This window comes from Euleptes europaea, chromosome 1, assembly GCF_029931775.1.
Source record: "Euleptes europaea isolate rEulEur1 chromosome 1, rEulEur1.hap1, whole genome shotgun sequence".
NCBI classification, from domain to species: domain Eukaryota; kingdom Metazoa; phylum Chordata; class Lepidosauria; order Squamata; family Sphaerodactylidae; genus Euleptes; species Euleptes europaea.
The window spans coordinates 50,215,217-50,239,701 of record NC_079312.1 but is presented as its reverse complement, the minus strand read 5'-3'; the positions used below and the strand labels follow the sequence as shown (position 1 = coordinate 50,239,701).

The 24,485-nt window shown below is 43.1% G+C and overlaps 1 protein-coding gene across 2 annotated transcripts in view; it reads right to left on the bottom strand.

Moving 5' to 3' along the window:
- The window catches only part of GRM7 (glutamate metabotropic receptor 7), a 577,049-nt gene that overhangs the window by 109,717 nt on the left and 442,847 nt on the right, over positions 1-24,485 (bottom strand). For both annotated transcript variants that reach the window (XM_056855460.1, XM_056855468.1), the window contains exon 8: positions 15,900-16,835. In XM_056855460.1, the coding sequence (XP_056711438.1) occupies positions 15,900-16,835 (936 nt within the window). The remainder of the gene's footprint in view (positions 1-15,899; positions 16,836-24,485) is intronic.

Genomic DNA, 24,485 nt, shown 5'->3' with positions numbered 1-24,485 from the left:
TTCCACAGGAGGCCATACCATAGATATATTCAGGGTCATTATAATATTAATCATCCATTCCTATTTGAAGCTACATAGTAGTTGCAATCTTTTTGTAGGCTCTATTTTTCACCGCTATCAGAAGTGTGATGAACAATTATCTCTACCTATATTACCTTTCTATGCCAAGCCAAAATTTTTAAGGGTATTTTGTACCATAATTGTTTGATTATTTTGGTCATATTACTCTGTGTGGGCTGTTTCCCACCCTTGTATTTTGATCTGTTTGAACATTCCCTTATTGCTTTCATTTGCTGATTTTGTGGGAACAGTTTAATTCAACATCTCCGCTACTTGCTTTTTGTTATGCTTCCCCCCTACTGTTGTTAGAAGATTTTTGGAATGCTAACTTTAAAAAAATTAAACTGGCACATTTTTTTATTAATTTGTTTTATTGATACAATGCATTTCCTAAGTCCTACCAGGAGCTATGTTTATCTGAGCTTGTAGATATTATAAATATTATAAAAAAATATTTCCCATTTCTAGTCCAAGTATTAAAGATTTTACTGGATTCATTTTAAATGAAAGGGAAACGACACAAATAATTTAGGCTAATCAAAATAGTTGCTCTAACACTCATGTGTTGCCAACTCCAGGTTGGGAAATTCCTGGAAATGTTGGGGTAGAGCCTGGGAAAGGTAGAGTTTGGAGAGGGGAGGGACTTCAACAAGGTGTCATGCCACAGAGTCCACTCTCCAAAGCAGCCATTTTCTCCAGGGGAACTGATCTCTGACACCTGGAGATCAGTTGTAATTCCAAGAGATCTCCAGGACCCCCATGGGGGGGTGGCAACTCTAATCATAGTCTAAACTGAGGGGTTGTTGCTACACACAACAAAGTACTCATATTTGCTGGTGGACATTATAAGGACTTTATAGTAGACATGCAATAGGAATTTTCTATCTGCCAGATGCACGCCCATGGCACATGGGAAGGTGCAGCTTCAGCCTCTTCTCACAGTATTGGAGATCCTTGGCCCAAAAAATGTTTGGCTGTCCTCAACCAGAGGCAGGGCTTTTTCAGCTCCGGCCCCAGCCTGGTGGAACATTCTGGCAAATGAGACCCTGGCCCTGCGGGACTTAACCCAGTTCCTCACAACATGTAAGACAGCGATGTTCTGTCAGGCTTACAGTTGAGGGCAGTGACAGGAATATACAAAAAGCTGGCCTCTCTTCCCTTGTATCCTTTTCTTTATATTCCCTTCCCCCGTCCCTTTCCTTTCAAAGGTCCTTTCCCTTAAACATTTCTTATTGTTCCTTCCTTCCCTCCCTTCCTTTCTAGGTGCCATTGGGGTGGGATTGAATTTATTGAACTTTAAATTGGTCATGTTATAAATTTGTGATTGTATTGTATTTTATATCATGTCAGCTGCCCTGAGCCCAGTTCTTGGGGGGGGGGGGGCAAATAAAATTATTATTATTGTTATTGTTATTTCCTCAGACTAGCCAGTAGAGGTGCCGTTGCAAATGTGATTTTTTGCAAAATAGCAATACGGTTCAGTGGGGCAGTTTGAGGATACAAGAGTGGCACATGGGTGGGGAAGGTGAAGCTGCATCTCTCCCACAGTAACAAGAGGAAAGGGACCAGTGTGCATCTGGGAGTAGGGTTGACATCCTCCAGGTACTAGCTGGAGATCTCCTCCTATTACAACTGATCTCCAGCCAATAGAGATCAGTTCACCTGGAGAAAATGGCTGCTTTGGCTATCGGACTCTATGGTATTGAAGTCTCTCCCCTCCCCAAACCCTGCCCTCTTCAGGCTCCACTCTGAAAACCTCCCACTGGTAGCTAAGAGGGACCTGGCAACCGTATCTGGGTGGCATACCTCTCCAATTGTATGTCTGATAAGATTTATAAGAAACAGCATTTTCATTTACTGTATACGAGACTTGTTGGTCTCAGCCCCATCTGTTTCATACACAGACTCCACCATGTGCTTCTTCTGTATCCCCCACCCCACTGGCTCTATTAACCTAAAGAAGGAGGGTGCTGGTGATAGAGGATCCTGGCATCTTGATAGTGGGAGATGTGGGGATTGCTCTCATACTTCAACCCATAATAGATCACAATCATAAGCTCAGCCTTCTATATCTAAAACTGCATCTGCAACTAGGAAGGGGTTACAGCTCAGTGGCAGAACATCTGCTTTGTATACAGATGGTCTCAGGTTCAATGCCTGGTATCTCCAGTAAAAAGGATTAGGTACCAGGTGATGTGAAAGACCTCTGGTGATTCTGGAGAACTGCTGCTAGTTGGGTAGACAATACTGACCTTGGTGGCCTTATAATCTGTCTCAGAATAAAGCAGCTTCATGCGTTTTGGCATCAGGGTCTGCACTATTTAACTTGTTCATAAATGACCTGGAAGTAAGAGTGAGTAGTGTAGTGGCCAATTTTGCCGATGACACAAAATTATTCAGGGTGGTGAAAATCAAACATGACTGTGAAGAGCTCCAGGAGGATTGGGTGAATTGGCAACAATGTGGCAAATGAAGTTCAGTGTTGGTAAGTGTAATGTGATGTACATTGTGGCAAAACCTCCCAACTTCAAGTATAGGCTGATGGGGTCTAAACTTGTTGAGTCTGAGAGGGGAAAAGATATTGGGGTGGTAGTAGACAGCTCAATGACAGTGTGCTGCAGTGGTGAAAAAGGCAAACTCTATGTTAGGGATCATTAGGAAAAGGACTGAAAATAAAATGGCTGATATTATAATGCCCCTGTATAGATCAATGGCAGAGTCTCATTTTGGAATACTATATACAGTTCTTGCCGTCATAGTTCAAAAAGGACATTGCAGAGCTGGAATAATTACAGAAGAGGGCTACTTGGGGCAGCCAATGAAGCTGATGGGCAATAGATTCAGATATTCTTTGCACAGTGTGTTTAAATTGTGGAATTCACTGCCAGAGGATGTAGTGATAGTCACAGCATAGATGGCATTAGACACATTCGTGGAGAATTAGACAGATTCATGGAGGATAGGTCTAACAGTGGCTACTAGGGAACCTTCACGTTCAGAGGCAGTCAGCCTCTGAATCCCAGTGCCAAGAAGCAACATCAGGAGAAGGCCTCAGCCTATGTTCCCTGTTGTTGGACCTCCAGAGGAACCGGTTGGCCACTGTGTGAGACAGGATGCTGGACTATATGGACCACTAGTTTGACCCAGCAGGGCTTTTCTTATATTCTTAAATCAGAAAAGTTTCCACTGAAGTATGTCAGGCTTTGCCCCAGTCTGCCCCTGGCTCCATTCAGCTAGCCTTATGCCATTAGCAGCATTCTTTAAATATACACTTATCAATCCTACACCACCTATTATGATACTACATAATAGCTCTGCATATTTCTAAAATCCCTCACTGATGATCCTGTTGGAATAGTGCCACTGAGCCACCATGCAATAAAGAATATTGCTCTGAAATTATTTTATTCACCACAAACTAAAATGTGTTGCCAATTCTATGCATTATTCCTTTTGTGCAGTTCATGTCTTAAAGGAAGGCTCCCAGGTGTTGAAAGAAAAATTATACACAAAGAGCAATCAAATGAATAATACTTTTGGAAATATTTATCATAGAACTCCCAGGAGTTTATAATAAATGCTTCTGTATATTCTGCGTAATGAATAATATAGTTTCAAAACATACATCAGCAATGTTTGAAATCTCTGAACATTTTTGTTTTTTGTCTTCATGAGATTAGGTTATACATTCATGAGGGAGTTACGTGGTAGTGAGATAGATAACAGTATGATCTGTGGAAGCAAAAACTGTTAACTATTCCTGTTTTAAACAGTATTAAAACTAGCAATTCTCCCCCCCTTTCCATTCATCATTCTGAGCAGTAAATGAGCATTTATTTTTTCCTCCTAGTAACCAATTAAAAATAGCCCTACTCTATGATTCTATGAAATAGCAGGGGGTCTTCTTACATTCACATACAAGTTCTGAGTAATGTACAGAAATAACAACAATAACAACTTTTTCTACATAACATTTTTAAAGAGTGTAGTCTTTCAATCAGGATCCTTTTGAGCAATACAGTATTACCCTTTCCTGCATAATTTTAGTATATTGGAGGGGGGAGGCAATTTAACTTTGAATTCTCAATAGGTTTTAGAAAAGATGAGGGGCTAGGCTGCTTTGCCTTGTCATTCATTTAAAAAGGAAAAAAAAAACCTGGCATGTCTGAAATTAAAGCATAAGTGTCACATCATTAAACCTCATGATAACACCTCAAAGCATAATAAAATTAAAGGACTACAGTATTTGGGCATATTAGATTGTTGCTAAATAGCTGAGATCAATTTGTTGGAGATGAACACATGCAATTTAGATTTTTTCCCCTCCAACTCCTATATTCTTATTTTAATTTATTCAGATTATGGACATGTATGCTAATCTGATTTCTGTAATGAATCCAATTCCAGCGATGTAAATTTAAACTTATTATCAAGAAGAAGAAGAAGAAGAAGAAGAAGAAGAAGAAGAAGAAGAAGAAGAAGAAGAAGAAGAAGAAGAAGAAGAAGAAGAGTGCTTGATTAATGACTTTTGGGACTTATTTGTTGTCTTGCTTTTAACAAACAGATAAAGAAATTTAGGAGGGTAGGATTTCAAAGTATACTCACCGACTAAATATGCTTTGGACTGGAGCACTCAATAAATATTACACTACAAAGTACATCCAGGATACATTTTAAGGGACTTTTCTCATGATCAATAATTATTTCTATGTATACACAAATTCACCATGACTCATGTAACCACTTTGATCAAATGAGATGCACAACCAATCTGCAAAGGACCTTGCATGCTGCTCAGCAGTGACAGCCCCAATTATTAAAACATAATCATTTGATTATTTATTTAATAATGTGCAGTTCAATCATCCATCAACCTGATCAATGATTTGGGAACTGTTAATCAGAAATGCCTAAGCATGGGGCTCAGGGCTCAACTACGGTTGCCAACCTCCAGGTACTACATGCATATGCCATCACTGCCTTCTTAAGATCATCTAACTTCCATAATATACAAGACAACTAAGAATGTCGGATAAACATTCCAAAAGTTAATGAGAATTTTTGTACTTGGTTTTGGTCCTACAGAGTTGAAGTTCCATGGAAATGCAACAGTAAAGGCGACCTCTTTTGGGGCCTAACAATGGTAACTGCAAATGCAAGAATGACACAGTCGCTTCCGTTACCCAGTTATGCTTTAGGATTCCAAGCAGTGGGTACGTACTGCTGTGTAGCTCCTCCCACTATCAGAGCAATAAGAACAGTGAGGAGTACACACATATATGTCAACATTTAACAGAGCATGGGCTCCATTGAAAACATATTTAGTTCAACAATATACAGATTGAAAAATGTTTCACTGTAAGACTGTGGACACTGATATCCATGCATATATAGTTGCCATAGCAACTGCCAGTGAAGCACTTCTGAGTGGCATACAGTACCTTCCTGGGGAACACACATATCAGTTTTAACTAGTCAATCAGTATTTACATTGCAACAAAATAAAGGGCAACACCTTCGTCCCCCTAAATATATATGCACAGTACCAACTTCTGAATGTGACGTTATTTAATTTGCATGTGCCTGCAAATTATAGTGTTTAGAGAGCCTTTTTCACACCAGAGTGAACATGTATGCTTGCAAAATGCATGCTGCCAGATAGATCCTGCGCATCCTGATTGGTGCACTGATTTGAATAGAAAGACCTTTAAAAAAAAAGTCACTGGGCAGCAGCAGCAACTGGGATTAAGGGCTTCACATTTTCTGCTGGAAAAAAATTATTTCAGGCCAGATTGGCTGGGGATCCTGGAGGGTTTTTGTTGCCATCTTCTAGGTATGGAGTAGGGGTCACTGGGTGTGTGTGGGGGGGAGGTAGTTGTGAATTCCCTGCATTGTGCTGGGGGTCAGAGTAGTTGATCCTGGTGATCCCCTCCAACTCCATGATTCTACATATGAGTCCGGAAGCTGTGACGCAGGCACTCTGCAATTGAGTCATGAAAGCAGGGTTTTGTCTAGCGGCGACAAATGCAGTGCTGATATTCTTCTCACCTCTCCCACGTCCTGACTGAACAGTGCTCCAACACTCGACCAATGTTAGGAGGTGACTCAGATATTAGTAGTTTATAAACCTTTGCTGCTAGATAAATTGAGAGATTCCTTCCATTGTGAATGATTGTTAGGGAATTCCCATGTAAAACCAGCTCCTCTGACCTTTACCTCATGAACAGAAAAGGCAGGAGAAGAAGTCGGGAGTTTACTGTGTGCACACAATGGTCAGTGCTCAGCTCCTGGCTAGGGATACTACTGAATCTGATGATGGCACTGGATCAATTTTTCAAGTTGCTTTTCTGGTTTCTTCACATTGGGGCCTTTATCCTGACCATATTAATAAAATATGATAGAAATATTCTGTTAATACTGATGCCTGTTTGGGGTTCAGTTGCATGTCCATGGCATCAAACAGCACATTCCTGACTTGCGCCGGCGGCCCTCACCAAAGGCCTTTGGAGGCCGGCAAAGGCCCATACTGGTGCAAGGGCCCACAGCTGCTGGTTTGGCAGCGCCAGGCCCGGATGCTGGCAGAGCCTGCTGTTGGCGTCTGGACGCCGGCAAAGGTCATGGTGGTGACCCGGGATGTGTTCCCGGGGTGTTATGGAGCCGGCATCCTGGGATGCGTTCCTGGGGTGTTATGGAGCCGGCATCCTGGGATGCGTTCCTGGGGTGTTATGGAGCTGGCGCCCTGGGATGCATTCCCGGAATGTTACGGAGCTGGCGTCCTGGGATGCGTTCCCAGGGTGTTATGGAGCCGACTTCAATGCCATAGAGTTCAATTGCCAAAATGGCCATTTTCTCCAGGTGATCTGATCTCTATCGGCTGGAGATCAGTTGTATTAGCAGGAGATCTCCACTAGTACCTGGAGGTTGGCAACCCTACTCTAAAGGTCTTCAGGCAAAAGCAGATTAGTGTACAGAGCTGCATTTGTTGAGTATCCTCTTATGTATGAAGGCAGAAACAGGTTTTCTTCCTTTTCTATCTGAATTGACTGCCCCTCAGATCTGCTGATGCCATCCCTCCCCATTGCCATATATACCTGCCAGTAGATCAATGCTGACCAGAGCTGCATCCTGCCAATTAAAGTTGCGGAGAAGCCACGGTTTAGTCATAGAGCCTCTACTTTGCATGCAGAAGGGCCCAGGTTCAATCCCCAGCATCTCCAATTTAAAGGATCAGGCAGTAGGTGATGTGAAAGACCTCTGCCTGAGACCCTGGTAGGGCTGTTGAATTAAAAAAAAGTTCGGATTCGGCTGAATTCGGCCCATTTAGATTCGGGATATGCCGAAGTCTGAACTCCCCCACTTCAGGTCCGTGCAATTTGGCGGGAATTCAAAGTTTGGAAAAAAAAATTGGCCGAATAAAGCCATTAAAAACACAACCGCGCCTTTCCACGACTTGGGGGGGGCATTTTTGGGGGTAAAGGTCCCAAACTTTCAGAGGAGCTTCAAAGGCTGCTTCTTGAAAGACCCCCCCAAGTTTTGTAAAGATTGGGTCAGGGGGGGCTGAGATATGGGCCCCGAAAGGGGTCCCCCCACCCTTAATGTGTATCTCCGAGCAGAGCTTGCCGCCCACGCACAAAGCTCCCAGTCCCGACAAACAGCTGAGAGCAAGGGTGGGGCAGGTGTGAAAAAATTTGCAAAGCAATACAACTGCAAAGCAACACAAGCACGCAATGCAAAACCTTTGCAACAGTGCAAAGCAACACCTGAAACCTGGGAGTTTGCAAACCATGGAAAGGGACAGAGGCAGCTAGCTATGCATAATGAGCAGGAAGGGGTGGAATTTCTCCTTTTGCATTGGACTTGGGACCAGGCAGATGCATTCTTTAAGTCACCATTTGAAAACCAGTTTTGAGCAAGCATCAAAATAACCTAACTGATCTTATGAATGAGGGAAAACCTGAAGACACAAAACTGAAGCCCCCCCTCAAACCAGGGAGAGAGAGACTGGAGGGGGAACACGCACCCCAGGCAGAACCGGCAAAAGCCCCCTTTGGCTCCCCCCCACCCAAAGAAACTGCTCCCTCCCCACACACACACAGACTCTGCTTTCCCCCCCCACACACACACAGAAAGGAAAAATTATAGATTAAAGCCCCCAAAGGGGTCTTACTGTGGCTGTCTTCTGTTCCATCAGGAGGGGCTGGGAGGCTGGGTAATCCAATATGATTCCATTTGTATCCAATATGAGATCCATATGTATGCATCTCTCGAGGGTGATCCATTCATCCCAATAGGGAAAAGGGGAAAGCCCATATCTCGGCCTCCCATGACCCAATGTTTACAAAACTTGGGTAGTCTCTTAAGAAGCCTTGTCTGAAGCTCCGCTGAAAGTTTGGGGTCAGCACACCCAAAAATGCGCCCCCTGCAGCCACGGAAAGAGAAAAGGGGGGGCGATATTTCTGCCCCCACTGAACCCATTTTTACAAAACTTGGGTGGTCTCTTAAGAAGGATTGTCTGAAACTATGCTGAAAGTTTGGGGGCTGCACCCCCAAAAAAGCACCCCCTGCAGCCATGGAAATGGAAAAGGGGGAGAGGAAAAAGGGGTGGAGCCCATATCTCGGCCCCCCCTGACCCAATGTTTACAAAACTTGGGGGGTTTCTTAAGAAGGCTCATCTGAAGCGCCATTGAAAGTTTGGGGTCTGTACCCCAAAAATGCGCCCCCTGCAGCCATGGAAAGAAAAAAAGGGGGGAGCCCATATCTCGGGACCCCCTGTTTACAAAACTTGGGTGGTCTCTTAAGAAGGCTTGTCTGAATCTCCGCTGAAAGTTTGGGGTGTGTACCCTCAAAAATGCACCCCCTGCAGCCATGGAAAGGAGCGAATGTGCACAAGCACCCCCCCACACACACACACACAGGAGGATTTCCCTCTCTCTCTCTCTCCCCGGCCAGGCCGCACATCAGCTGATTCCTCCAGTATTCAAACCTGAGTGATTGGCCAGAAGGAGACCCAGCTTGGCCACCGATTGGCCGGGGGAGGAGAATGCTGCTTACTGACGGTTATGCTGCTTACTGACGCCCCGAATTTGCCGGATTTATTCGTGAACTCCCGAACTCGCTGAATTCGGCTGCCCGGTTGCCCGCCAGTTTTTAGTTCGGTTCGTCTCAAACTAAAAACCGCCAAATCAAGGGAAATTCGGCTGATTTTCAGTTCGGGCCGAACCGAATCAACAGCCCTAGACCCTGGAGAGCTGCTACTAGACTGAGCAGACAACACTTTGATGGGCCAATGATCTGATTCAAGATAAGGCAGCTTCATATGTTCATATGTATTAGAAGATAATTCTGCTTAGGACTGCATTGTAAAAGCACCCACAATCAAGGGGTGACCCCAGTTGCCTGGGGCAGATTCTAAGGAAATCACAGACTTCATCACTTACTCTCAGCTAATATTCCTGCCTTTCAGTCATAAATGGAATTCTCTAATAGATGGCACCGTAATGTAAGAGTGTACAAAATTCTTTGTTTTCATGTCAGCTCCCTTGCTGTTGTGAGCTGTTCTGTGGGCTGTTTCAGGAAGAAGGACAACATATAAATACTTAAATAAATAATGTGAACAGCAGGGTTAAAACACTGAAGGTCAAATAGCGCAGCCTGTGGCTATTTCCATACAAAACTTAAATATAATCACACATTACTTCTGTTGTGGTAACTTTCCTTCCCTTGGTTACATTTGATTTCTACGCAAAAATACCATAGCCTGTCCTTGCCTCTGCCTTTTACAAGGCAGCCAGCTCTCATCTCACTACACTCACACCAGGTGGCCATAGGAAAACCATTCTCAGTACCCATCTAATGTATCTGATAGCCAGTGTGATTTACTGGAATCACCATCATATCATCTATATACTATTTCCCCAGTGTTTCCCCAATCTGAAGATATCTAAATCTGTGGATTGGGGCCACATGCATCCAAAATAGAGTTTTCTGAAAACTTGGGGGATCCCCTGGGTTTGCAGAAAAATCTAAAATGTTACAAAAATGCATTGGGGGGTTAAATCCCCCCCAAATTAAATAAACTGCGATCTGCGCATGCATAGACAATGCACTTACTTTTGAGGGTTCTGGCGGTGGCAGCTACTGCTGCAGCGGCAGTACCCAGGAGCCCGGTGACTGCTTTGGTGGTAGTGGGGGGAGCCTCAGCAGGCCTGGAGCAGTTCCAGGCAAGCTACCAAGAGCAGCAATGTGGGAAGGGAAGCCTTGGCTGGCCTGCTGAGAGCAGCTGTGGATGAGCCACCAAGAGCTGCAGTGTGGGGGGGATGCTTCAGTGGACCACCTGGAGCAGCTCCAGGCCAGCCACTAAGAGCAGCGAGGATATGTGTGGGGGTCCTTGGCAGGGAACAAACAGAGAGGCAAAGAGAGTGCTGGGCTAGGAGGGCAGAAAGAAAGGGATTGATGGGGTAGGGGCAGAAAGAGACAGAAAGAGAGAGTGATGAGGTGGGAAGGCAGAGAGTTTTCCTAGGCAGAGGCTGCCAGAGATGCAGGGAAAGCTTAAGAAAGGGGCAGATAAAGCTAAGTTAGCTGTTGGGTGAGAAGGAGCTAGACTTGCCAGCACCAGGTTAGGAAATTCCTAGAGATTTGGGGGGGTGGAACCTGGGTAGGGTGGGGTTTGAGGAGGGCAGGGACCTCAGGAAGATATAATGCCATAGACACCCCCCTCCAAAACATCCATTTCCTCCAGGGGAACTAGAGTTGCCAACCTCCAGGTGGGGACTGGAGATTACTTGGAATTACAACTGCTTTCCTGGTGACAGACATGAGTTCCTCTGGAGAAAATGGTTTCAAAGGAAGGCAACCCCTCTTCTTAGGTCTGTACTTTCATTGGGTTTCCATCCAAACTGAATAAACCTCAGGGGGAACTGTAGTATTCCCTAAAGACACCCCGCACTGCCAAATTTCAGACAGATAAAGGCATCCACTTTTCGAGGCAATGAAAGGCACCCATTAAAGTCTAAACAGTAACACAGACAGCACTGCAGCAGCCACTTAGCTTGAAGCACAGTAGCATGAGGAACAGGCAGATTGACATGGCAAAGGCCATTTGGTGGCATAATGAGGGTAAGGTGTCTGGGTGGGCAGGAAGGAAGCAGCAGGAGGACCCTGGGGTAGATTTGCTTGGACCGGGGATAAAGTTTGGAAAGCAGCACGCAAGCAGGAGTGTGCAGACAGCAAGGGAAAATTTGGCACAGCATGGCAGGAATCGGGAGGAGAAAGGAAGGCAAAACCCACCCCATTTCCTTCAAGATTGGAATAGCTCACACATGTATGTAATATTAGTGGTTAGAGCTTGCAGTCGATCAAGAAAGCCCAGAGCCTCTCTCCCTTTCAACCTAAAGAACATCATTACCTCTCTATTCCTTTTAGCAGGAAAATACTGCCTGCCTTGTAAAAATTAAACCAATAGTGGCAGAGACTGCAATAACGAAAGAAACCAGAAAAGGAAAGAAAATAATGGTGTTGTTGTTTTTGTTTTTCAAGGATGTTTAGACAGTGAATTTGTTTCATTTTCATAGTAATTACTATAGTTACAAAATGCCAATTTTTGTAATTACTGTAATTAATAACAAAAGGAATGTTCAAGTCCAGTGCTGAACACCCCCAACGATCTACGATCACACTTCATGTGTTTTCTTACACAAAAGTGCTATGTGTGAAGGAATCCTCAGCAATTGGCTGGTCTTTCCTACTCTTGGAAAACATATACTTGTTCTGCAGTCTCAAGAGAATAGAAATATTACAATTCAAAGTGAGAATCTATTTGCAGGTAAAGGGGGAAGGTTCCAGAGAATGCAAATTCATTGTCTGTCAGTCCCAGGAATAATTTGCTATAGAACTGGGCTGATTCACTCACCTCCTTATCTTCTCACTTTGCTATTCTAATATTTTGATTCAATTTGGCTTATTGATTTAGCCAAGCTTTCCTTGACCTTACTGGAGCTGTTTCTGCTCTTTTCAAGTGCCCCTTTGTATTGATTCCCGCATAAACCTATAGCTTCCATAATTAGCCTAACAGTTCTTGGAGGCTGCTTCACTTCTGATCAAGGTATCCATGGATCAGCTCAGGAATGTAAAATAGTTTTGTTGTCGAGGCCAATTATTTTGGCAGTTGCATCACTAGCACTTCATTTGTACAACACCGCTCTTCAAAGGCCGAGGTTAACAAGCTGTGCTACATAATGGTGCTTAGCTGGGCAGCAAATGGGGTGCGAGGGATGTTAGCTGCCCTGAACTCTCCACTGTGGCAGCGGAAGGTTTTGATCACCAGATGCTATTCAGAGGTTGACTGCAAGTGACCCATAATTCTCAGAAGAAAAAGCCTAGCGCATAGTCGATACCATTCCTGCATTGATAGATCTTAATGAGAGAAGTGAGATGAGAAGATGCACTGATTGTTAGTACAACCATGCCCGAGATGGAATAAAATGCCTCCAGAACCACATACCACGAGAAATGCAGTGGCACTGCCTGCATTACACCAGTATACAGCTTCTTGTTGTATGCTGGTTTACTATACACAGCACATTCTTTGCAGGGAAAGGGGGAAAACATGAAACATGCATGTAGAGCATCCTATATAACAATTGGACACAACTGCATTTCACTCTCCCTCTTCCCAGTAACTCTAATCTATACCTGAACAATATATTATCCAATATAAGATGTGGATGCACCAAATCATTTCATGTGCAGTTGCAATCTATGGCAAATGGTTGCCAGTTGCAAAAAAAAAAACAAAAAACAAACAAACAAAAAAAAAAAACCTTACACAAACGCACATGTTTAGTAAGAAATATTAACTGAACTGAAGGCTTTTTCAAGATCAGCATTACACATGCATTACACAGGTGGTCACCTCCCCAAATAACCAAATAGGAAAAGAAGGATCAAGACTTGGAATGCCAGCCTCCAGGTGGGTCCTGATGATCCCCTGAATTACAGCTCATCTCCTGAATGCAGAGATCAGTTCCCCTGGGGAAAACGGATGCTTTGGAGGGTGCACTTTATGGCATTGTACCCCACAGAGGTCCCTGTCCTTCTCCAGGCTCCATCCCCAAACCTCCAGGAGTTTCCCAACCTGGATCTGGCAACTACACTGTGGGAGCAATACCAAGAGACTAAGAAGTAAGCCCCATTAGATTCAGTGTGGCTCACTCCTAGGGAAGTGTTGTTAGAATGGCAGGCTATGGTTTAAATTTCATATTTTTAATTCAGATGGGTAGCCAGACAGATTGAGAGTCTCTAGATTGACAACGTGCACCTCCCTCTTTACTTCTGACTTCATTTATGAAGGATATCAAAGGTTTGTCAGGAGACCTCTCTCACATGTGCTAATTTGAACACTGGGTATGGGACTTGCCAGCACCACCAATGGTGCTTTGTTGATCTCTAGGGTTGCCAAACTCCTGGTGGTAGCAGGAGATCTCCTGCTATTACAACTGATCTCCAGCCAATAGAGATCAGTTCCCTTGGGGAAAATGGCCGCTTTAGCAATTGGAGTCCCTCCCTCCCCAAACCCCACCCTTTTCAGGCTCCGCCCCAAATACCTCCTGCAGGTGGCGAAGAGGGACCTGGGAACCTTATTGATCTCTTTCTTTTGTGTGTGTATGGGAGTATGGGGGAGGGGAGAAATAGGGAAGTTGTAGTTTGGGTGGAGTAGTGTACAGGTTGGCAGCAGGCTTGCAGGAAATGTGCTGCCCCTTTAACAGAGGCTTAATGTGTGGAAATGGGAAGAAGATTTTCCATGGCACCAGGGTAAATAACATCACCTGACAAATAACATCCCATTAAATCTCTATTAACGGGACAGGGCATTTAACCTCAGGCAGTTGGCAGCCTTGCCACCTGTGCCTCCCCCATCACCACAAAAACATTTATATTTATTTTCTTGTGAAATATTGGTTACACAAACATCATATTTCTTAAGACCTTAATGACATTTATGCATAAGGGTATTTTGTGCTTTTCACAAGGACGAGGCAGGTGTCTGCGCTTCGCAAACCTCCAGGACCATCTATAATCCTTTTCTTGCCTCACAGCTCATAGATCTGAAATGACATTGGTATTGTTTCTATCACTACTTGGCTTGTTGTCGTTGATTGATTTCCAAATGAAGTATTGAACACATTGACCTTCATAACTAGGTTGAGTGTGGGGGTAAGAGGAATGCTAAAAAAGTTGTAGTGAAATAGATTTAGCTGAGCTTTCAAGAGAAACTTGAGAGACCAGTGCCACACAAAATGTGGGAGAATGTTCTTTTCTGGAGGTATTTAAGAACAGACTGGATGAGTCTTATCTGTGTATAGCTCAAATTTAGGGAATCCTATGATTATAGAAGATTAGGCTAGATCATCCAGGAGAATGTTTTTAGTTAATAAGATAATCAGTGGCCTCTAGGTACTTGCAAAGGAAGAAAATAAGCAACTAAACTTTAGATAAAGGAGAGACGGATTCCTCTAGCATCATCTAGAGAACTGTATACAAGCACACGGTTCTGTGCACTCAGACACACTAAAAAACTTTTCCCCCCCCATTTTTTAAACCGATCCATGGAACTGGACCTTTTTTTTTATCTTATTCTGTGCTATTAGACAAAGGACACCATCTCCAGGTCCTAACCAGGGATTTTATCCACCCCGTTAATAAAACGGAGTCATTCACATGCACGTATCCTACACCATACCCACTTTAAAGCAAGAATCTCCAGCTCCAGAACTCTCCTTTGCCTTCTCTCTTTGTTGATACGTAAATAAATAAATAAATGATATAAATATCTCTGTTTATGATTCGTTTTTCTTCAAATTGCCTCTCACTCTCACTGCTTCTGTCACAGTATAAAATGCCAACCAGGAGGGATCGTGGATGTAGAGCCAACAATTTTGTCCTGAGAAATCAGCACTGTGGTCTAATTCAGTGATGAGCAGTAGAGATCTCCCATTCAGTCTCCCCTTTGATAGTTTCCCCTTTCCTTCAATCACTCAGAAGTCTGCTTTCAAAAACTTACTCAGAAAATTTAATTACACCATTACATTTAAAAAAAATGAAACTATTTATTCATAATTACACTGGTGGAAGTGTTGACTGCAGTAATTTTCTATTGATACAGTTAACTGACCACAACGGCCTTGTATTATTGCTTAGTTTTATTTGTATGGAACTCCCATTCATGCGGAGCTTCACAAAGAGATAAAGAAAACCTCCCCGAGATGTCATTTGTATAGATCAAATTCAGTAGAATTATTAGCAAAAGTCAGAGCAGTGGCACATTGTTTCTCACCATCTTTTGAATACTCACCATCGGGCATGCCTTATTCATGTTAACAGAGTTGAGTCAGAATCTGTAGTATGAAAAATGTGTCTGTGATATGCCTATTTGCGCGACAGACTCCTTCGCTCTCAGCAATAATTTGCTCTTTCCGTTAATCTGAACTCCAGACACGCGGGTTGGTACAAAACTGTTTTTGACAGATGTTAATTTTACATCCTATAATCAAAGTGATACCGCAAGGAGCCGTTCCTTGTGCTCAAATGAAACTAGGTTCTATTAATCATTCCAGAAAAGGTATAGCTGAAACAGATGCAGCCATGAAACTGACAGATCAACTGATTCCTATTGATCATTCACCCCATGCTATCAAATAAATGGCCTACAAACTAACTGCAGAATAAAATGGGGTTAGTGTTGCTGTACCTGCAAGAAACTTTCTTCCTATCATCAAATTCATTTCTATAACACACAACTTATTTTCATAACAATTTCATATAAATGTCTTAATTCTACATACCTTTTCTGCTGCTTGGGCAGTGCAAAAAAATATTGGAATGAAGGCAAGCCATACTATACAGGTAGTGTACATAGTGAATCCAATGGGTTTGGCTTCATTAAAATTCTCTGGGACACCCCGAGTCTTGATGGCATACACAGTACATGTAACCATTAGCAGAATGCTATACCCTAAGGAACATATGATTTGTAGATCCGTAATGTCGCATTTGAGGACTCCTCTGGCTTGATCTGGCTCCATAGTCTTCTGTTCATCGTAATCTACGAAACTGTTGGGAGGGTCAACTGCAAACCAAATGAAAACCCCCAAAAGCTGCACCGATATCAAGCTTGATGTGATTGCTAGCTGCGACGTCGGGCTAATAAGCCTGGGTGCTGTCACTGATTTTTTGCCCTGTTCAAATATGCGGTAAATGCGGTTTGTTTTAGTCAACAGAGCAGCATAACTGATGCACATCCCCAATCCAAGGAAGATACGCCGAAAAGAACATACGGCAACATCTGGCTTGGCAATCATTAAGAAAGTGATGATGTAACATAGAAATATCCCCGTCAATAAAACATAGCTGAGTTCCCTTCCGGAAGCCCGCACAATTGGGGTGTCGTTGTATCTAATGAAGGTTGCCATGACAAAAATGGTGGCAATAATTCCAAGCATGGCCAGGAAGACTGGAATGACAGCCCACGGGGAATGCCACTCCAGCTTCACAATAGGGATCGGGCTGCATCCCGTGCGATTCTCATTGGGTCGTTGATTGTAGGTGCAGACCTTGCAGTTTTCTTCATCAAACTGGTATTGGTATCCATCACACAGCTCACACTGCCAACAGCAGGACATCCCTTTAATAATCCTCTTTCGTTCCCCTGGTTTACAAGGAAGACTGCAGACAGAAGAAGGGATCTCCTTCACTCCTTTTCCCCACTGCATTTCATCAATCTATGGAGAAAAGAATGTAAAGTCAATGGGGCTGGTTATCTGGATATTAGGATCAAAAAACGCCAGGTAACTGAAGAGTTTATTGGCAAAAGAAACATAAAATGAATGTGTGCAAAGATGGGGTTTCCCTTATAATTAAGCAAGTTCAGATTTTTTTCTTTAAAAATCTACTACACAGTATTTTGAGGGAAACGGTATAATACATGAAGGGGAGGGGCTGTGGCTCAGTGGTAGAGCATCTGCTTGGCATGCAGAAGGTCCCAGGTTCAATCCCTGGCATCTCCAGTTAAAGGGGCTAGGCAAGTAGGTGATGTGAAAGACTTCTCCCTCAGACCTTGGAGACCCGCTGCCGGCCTGAATACACAATACTGACTTGGATGGACCAATGGTCTGACTCAGTATAAGGCAGTTTCATGTGTTCAAGAATTCTGTATACAAAAAGTTTTTTAAAAAATCATAAACTAACCAATACACAAGATAAATAAGGGTTAGACAAAAAACACATTATTTTGATGATACATTTTGCTGGATTAGTACAGTATTATTTGAACCATGTGGGTACTTTCTTATACAGCAATAGACAAATGACTACACAATATTCTTAAGATATGAAAAACATTTTTCCCAGCCATGAAAAGCCTGTGTTCATAGATATCACTTGAGATAACATTTAAGGGACACAAAGTTCTGAATGTGATTTAGGCATCTATATCTGCTGCAGTCTTCAAGATCAGTTTCGGAGGTTCAAAGTTCCAACTAAGCCACTGAGCTTAATGCAGCCTTTTTGAAGGAAGTTTATAGTGATGTTGACATTCAGGTTTGTACATTTCTTTTCCTGATATGGAGATCCTGGGCCAGTTTAGACACTATATTCTTGTTAAGGCTAGGTGTTCTGTGCTTGTTCTTGAGTGTACAAACATAATAGTATCAGCTAGGCATAATGGATAATAAAGCTGTTGTGGTAGGTGAAAACTGTGCCTTTATGACCTTTATAAAGTAATATGTTAGTGCATACTTAGGAGTGTGACTTGAGCAACAAATGTAACATCATTTCTTGACTTGCAGACTTTGTTTTTCTTACATCTGAGTATGTCTACAGCTTCCACTATTCAGTTGCTCTACATCACTGGTTCCCAACCGGGGGTTCACGGACCCCCAGGGGTCCACGAGAACTAAATTAAGTTCCGCGAAACAAAGTTATAAACCCATAATAAATTAATATTTTCAATTAAAAGTTCTCTATTATAATATATATATATATATTCAAATATTATTCTAAGTTTAATGTTTAACTAACAGTTATGATTAAAGTTTATTTTCAAATTCTCAGAATTTTTATTTTGAACCTTGGGGTCCCTGCACCGAACAAAAAAGTCCTAGTGGTCCCTGGTCAAAAAAAGGTTGGGAACCACTGCTCTACATGAATATAGAAGGTATAAGGACCGGGGCATTAGGATCTAAAGAGACTAGCCCACTTTAAGGTTGTTTATTAAGCATCACTTTAACTAGGTCACATGCGATGTCCACAACCAACATTACCATGGAGATCTCCTAACAGACTCAAAATGCATATTATCTACTACATCAAATATCAACAGTGTAACAATTCTTTGACACATTCTCAATTAAAAAACTCCTTAAAATAAACAATTAAACCAATAAGTGTGGTGCAGTGATCAAAATGATCTGGGAGTCGCGGGTTCAAATCCCCACTCTGCCACGGAAGCTCTCTGGGTGACCTTGGCCCAGTCACATATTCTCAGCCTACCCTACCTTGCAGAGTGGTTGTGAGAATAAAAAAGAGATGAGAAGAATAATGTAAGCCACTTTAGGTCCCCACTGGAAGAAAATGGTGGGGTATATATGAAGTCAACTAATTAATTAACACTATTGAGAGTCACACATCTGGGCTACCCATATTTTCATTTTCAGGAATTGAGCCTCTTGTTATAGTAATGTATCTTCTCAGTGTCTTCTCAGTTAAAGGGTGTCAGAATAGAGAGAGAGATCAAATTAAAGGATATAACATTAATAAGGATAAATTGGATTAACTGCATGTCAATGTCCATGAATTACAGCTAGCTCAGATCAAGATTTGATTTGCTATATTTAAAAAGTAAGATACTGAGGTATCAGATTTTCTGATAATTTAAGACACTTGGCTACTATTAATTAAGGTACTTGGTACAGAAAGTTAAACAATAGTTAAAGAATAGATGGGATAAATTAAATGATCATGGCTTGTGAGAATTTCAACAATTAAGATATATGTTATTTCTTTTCTTGCTTGCTTCTTTAAAAACATTTTTCTTTTGCCTTTTGTTTAACTTTAATAATGGATTATAAGACCTGAAAAGCTGACAAATATTGTCTGGGTAGAAAAGCAACTTGAGAACGCAATCCTGAAAAGGGGGGTTGGATCTGCGGCTGGAAACAGCGGAGCCACACTGCCTCCTCAGAGGCTTCCTGGCTGCCGCAGAGACAAGAGAGATTTACAAAATAAAAATAATAAAAATGAGGAAAATGACCCATTGAACAAAGTGAGGCTGATCTCCAGGCCCCTGATCATCCTCATCACTCTCCTCTGCACTTGCTCGATTCTGTCTACATCCTTTTTGAAGTGAGGCCTCCGGAACTGCACTCAATACTCCAAGCACAGCCTGACTAATGCAGTGTATAGTGGAACTATGACATCTTGCGATTTGGATGTTATGCTAAATATTCATACTGAACGACGGTGACAGATGACAGGCTATTGCACACATAGACGGTCTCCTCTAATTCCCTCGGCTAACATAAGTTTTAAAATGGTCCATCAGAAAGAGTCTGTTGGCACAAGCATTTTCTGTTTATCACTTTATATTATGATATAGCTTTTGCAAATGATCCATAAGAACCCGGCTGCTCTTTCCAGTGCAAAACCCCAATCTAGTTATTCCATAAAAGAACAAGATGCTATGCATGGTCAGCAAAATCCTTCCCATTGAAATGAATTGGGGTTAAAGGAGAGATGGTGTTTAGTGGCTTATGCAGTATGAATTCTGCCAGGCCAATAGTGCGGCAGTCTGATTTGTGCCTTTAATATAATGAAAAAGCCAACTGTAACATTTATAGGGAAAATATATAACACCAGGATCACCTTTACTTTCATTCACTCTCATTTTAGCCCAGTAGCCAAAACATAAAAGGTGAGACAAAGTCAAATGTTCCCAAATAATTAACCTAAGTGTAATTATAGAACAAATATTTGTTGTAAATTCAAAGCAGGAAGTTTCTGAACTAGCTAAAATAGGTATTATTCCAGCTAGTCTTTCCATAGAGATAGCAGAAAATATGATATAATGGAAGAACTGGATACTGGATTTTAATACCCTTTAATGCCTCTAGACCCATGGCAATCACCCAATATTAGGACTCTGTGTATCCTAATGCTATTTGTCGATACTTGGGACATTAGGGCCATTTATACTCAGTTATTAGTTGCATGATCCCCATGGAACTGCCCCAGGCCTTCTTTTGAGTTCTTCATGGTTTTTCCATAATTCAGCAGTTACCTAGTGGCCTCCCCGCACTTGTTCTGTGGGTTTAGGAACCTGTTTTGGCATGAATTTAAAGTTTGCCTCAATCACAAATCAAGGTAAATCAGCACAATTTTTGCAAATAAGTGCGACTGCGGGTTTCTTTCTAATGCCCCCCAAGCTCCCGTTTCCATTTCCCCTCCCAATTCCTCACTCCTTCACAGCCCTCAGCTGGAGAAAGTAAGCCTGCCTCTCAGGAGGAGGCGAGGCTCTGTGCAGCAGGCGGGAGGAGGTGGGGTGGGAAGGCATGCCAGGCCCTTCCACCCCTGGCTGCAGCCTGAAGCAGTACACAGGAGGAAACCGAGAGAGACGGACCGAGAAAAAGAGAGATGGGGATCGTGCACCTCTTCGCCATCTTGGTTTCAGCGACAGGGCAGACAGAGCTCCCGCAGCAGGGCTGACTGGGGTTGGTGATGTGTTGTCAAAAAAAAACAAAAAACAACAACAGCCAATTACACTGTACCATTTTCAGTGGGGAAAGTCTCTGATGGCCCACATTTTCGTTGATGATTTCTTCATAGCAGAAATTTACTCCTGCCACTCATGGAATTTCTATAACATCATATATATGTCTAAATCAATCCAGCTAATAGAGTCCACATTGGATAATTATTATCAGCCACTCAACTTCCTTTTTGCAAAGTTTCACGTTTTCCAAGCCTCAGGTAAGTTGAAAAGAGAAATTCTTCATATGGTACGTTTGTGGAGTAGTATCCTGACAGATGCACAATTCTTCATGGACAGACCACAGGTCTCACAAACTAGCCAAGTCAGTGCTGCAAAGCTACAGGGGTCTGGGTATCGCCCTGTTTCGACCCGCATCTTCTTCAGGAATCAACCATGGCAGCTACTATATCTGCTCCTGCATTGATAGGAACACAATGTGGACTCCATTAGCTGGATTGGTTTAGACATATATATGATGTTATAGGATTGTTTATATGTATTGGTTGGTGATGTACACTATCTTATAAGTTATTACACTTTTGGTTATTTTAAAAAAAGCTGGGCAATTTTCTGCTGTTATTCATTTCAACTCATGGAATTTCTTCAGAGCAAGAAGCCCCCATGTATAGGATTTAAAAAATTCATATCACAAAACAGTGCATCTGCTGAGAGGCAAACCCTCCAAAGCATAAATGGTTTAGGCTTGTTATTTACCTGCCAGTGGTGAGAAAACCCCCAAAGTTAGACCCAATCCCCTGCCCTCAAGAAGTTGAGGAGTGGAAGAAAAAATGGTGGGAAAATGCCTCCATGAAGCTCTAGGAATCCCACTCTCTATAGTCTTTACCATAGAGATTAGAGGAAATTCCCAGAGTATAACCTGGAATTGACATCATCTCCTCAAACGACATTCTCTGCTGGCACTGCCCTCAATATCTCATGCTATTTAATTAGGCAGTGTTGGCAGCCCTATAGGAAACTGATCCAACCTAGGATTGCCAGTTCTCTGTTACAGTGGAAGGCCTCCCTGCCATTCATCTTGTTGCCTGAAACATCAGCATGAGGAAATGGAGCTTTTGCATAGACTAGAGCATGCCATGGCACCACTTCTGGTTTTCAGCAGAAGTGATGTCAGCGTGCCATTCAATGCTGGGGTATGTCCCCATTCTCCCCATCAGCACTTCAGGAGGTTTCCTGCCATAGTGGGAGACCCGGATACCCTAGTTGCCAATAGGGCTGTTGAAAATTTTTTTTTGATAGAATTCAGATTTGGCAAAATTCGGCCCGTTTTTATTTGGGAAAAGCCGAAGTCCGAACTCCCCCGCTTCGGGTCCGTGCAATTCGGCATGAGATCCGGAGGTCGGGGAAAAATTCGGCAGAATAAAGCCATTAAAAACACAATAGCGCCTTTCCATGGCTCCGGGGGGGGGGGCATTTTGGGGGGTAGAGGTCCCAAACTTTCAGCGTAGCTTGAGGGGACCCTTCTTGCAAGAACCCCCATGTTTTGTGAAGATTGGGTCGGGGGGGCTGAGATATGGGCCCCGAAAGGGGTCCCCCTCCTTAATGTGCATCTCTGACAATGGGGGTCTGCAATTAGCGGAGCTTGTCGCTCAGCTCCCAGGCCCGACAAACAGCTGAGCTGGGGGGAGCAAGGGCGGGGCAGGTGCAAAGAAGTTTGCAAACCATGCAAAGCAACATATTTGCAACCATGCAAACCATGCAGACCATGCAAAGCAACACATTTGCAACCATGCAAAGCAACACGTGATGCCTGGGAGTTTGCAAACCATGGAAAGGGACAGAGGCATGCTAGATAAGCATAAGGAGCAGGAGGGGGTGGAATTTCCCCTTTTGCATCGGACTCAGGACCAGGAAAATGCATTCTTTAAGTCACAATTTGAAAACCAGTTTTGAGCATACATCAAAATAGACCTAACCGATCTTATGAATGAGGGAAAACCTGAGGACACACAACATAATCCCCCCTCAAACCAGGGAGAGAGAGACTCGAGGGGGCACACACACCCCAGGCAGAATGGGTGAAAGCCCCCTTTGGCTTCCCCTCCACCCACAGAAACTGCTCCCTCCCCCCCCCACACAGACTCTGTTTCCCCCCCCCCACACACACACACACAGGAGAAAAATGATAGGGAAAAGACCCAAAATGGGTCTTACTGTGGATGTCTTCCGTTCCATCTTCTTCGCACCTGCCCCGCCCTTGCTGCCCACAGCTCAGCTGTTTGTGGGGGCTGGGAGCTTTGGGCATGGGAGGCAAGCTCTGCTAACTGCAAACCCCCATTGTCAGAGATGCACATTAAGAGTGGAAGGGCCCCTTCCCGGCCCCATATTTCGCCCCCCCGATCCAAACTTTACAAAACTTAGGGTTTCTTGCAAGAACGGTCCTCTGAAGCTATGCTGAAAGTTTGGGAGCTCTACCCCCAAAAATGTGCCCCCTGCAGCCACGGAATGGCTCGAATGTGCACACGCACCCCCCCATGGGGATCTCTTTCACACACAAACAGATACTCTCTCTTTCTCTCCCCAGGCCGCGCAGCAGCTGGGCTCATGCACTCAATCACGACTGTTGGCCAGAAGAAGACCCAGCTTGGCCACCGATTGGCCGCAGGAGAATGCTGCTTACTAACTGACGGTTATGCTGATGCTGAACCCTGAATTTGCTGAATTTATTCACCGAACACCCCAAACTCGCTGAATTCAGCTCCCCGTTTCCCGCCTTTTTTGAGTTCAGTTCCATCCGAACTAAAAACCGCCGAATCAGGGGAAATTCGGCTGTTTTTCGGTTCGGGATGAACCGAATCGACAGCCCTAGTTGCCAACACTGCCTGGTTAAATGTCTGTAATCAAAGTGATTTAGCAATGAACCATCCTTTGTGTTAAAATTATGACTAGATTCTATTCATTAAACGGGAAGATACCATTGAAAAAGTGCAGCTAGGGAACTGATGGATCAACTGATTCAACTTATTCTTATTGATAATTTACCCTACTCTGTCAAATAAATGGCCTACAAACTAACTGCAGAAGAAAACACTGTTAGTATTACTGTACTTCCCAACACAGTTTAATGTTATTTTTATATTCCAGATTATTTGGGGAATGGATTTGGGAGTGCCTACATGTTAGATCTGGCAATAGTAAGAAACAGGGTTGCCAGGTCCCTCTTCACCACTGGCGGGAGGTTTTGGGGTGGAGCCTGAGGAGGGCAGAGTTTGGGGAAGGGAGAGACTTCAATGCCATAGAGTCCAATTGCCAAAATGACCCTTTTCTCCAGGTGAACTGATCTCTATCGGCTGGAGATCAGTTGTAATAGCAGGAGATCTCCAGCTAGTACCTGGAGGTATGGAAATCAGCACAGCCAAGGTACAAAATTACAAAATTATTATTAGTGATTAGGACAAATTACAAATAGCGCAACACAACAATATGTACTATCCTACTACTATAATACATATATACAAGGTCTTCATAATGTCAGCCATACAAGGTATACAAATATCCTTAATGCAAATCATGCAAGTGTGCAGTTATTCTTATGGTATGGTTGAAAAGTCCAGTTTAAGTAGGATATCCAGAGAATGGTATAATCCAAAAGAATGAGATGGGGGAC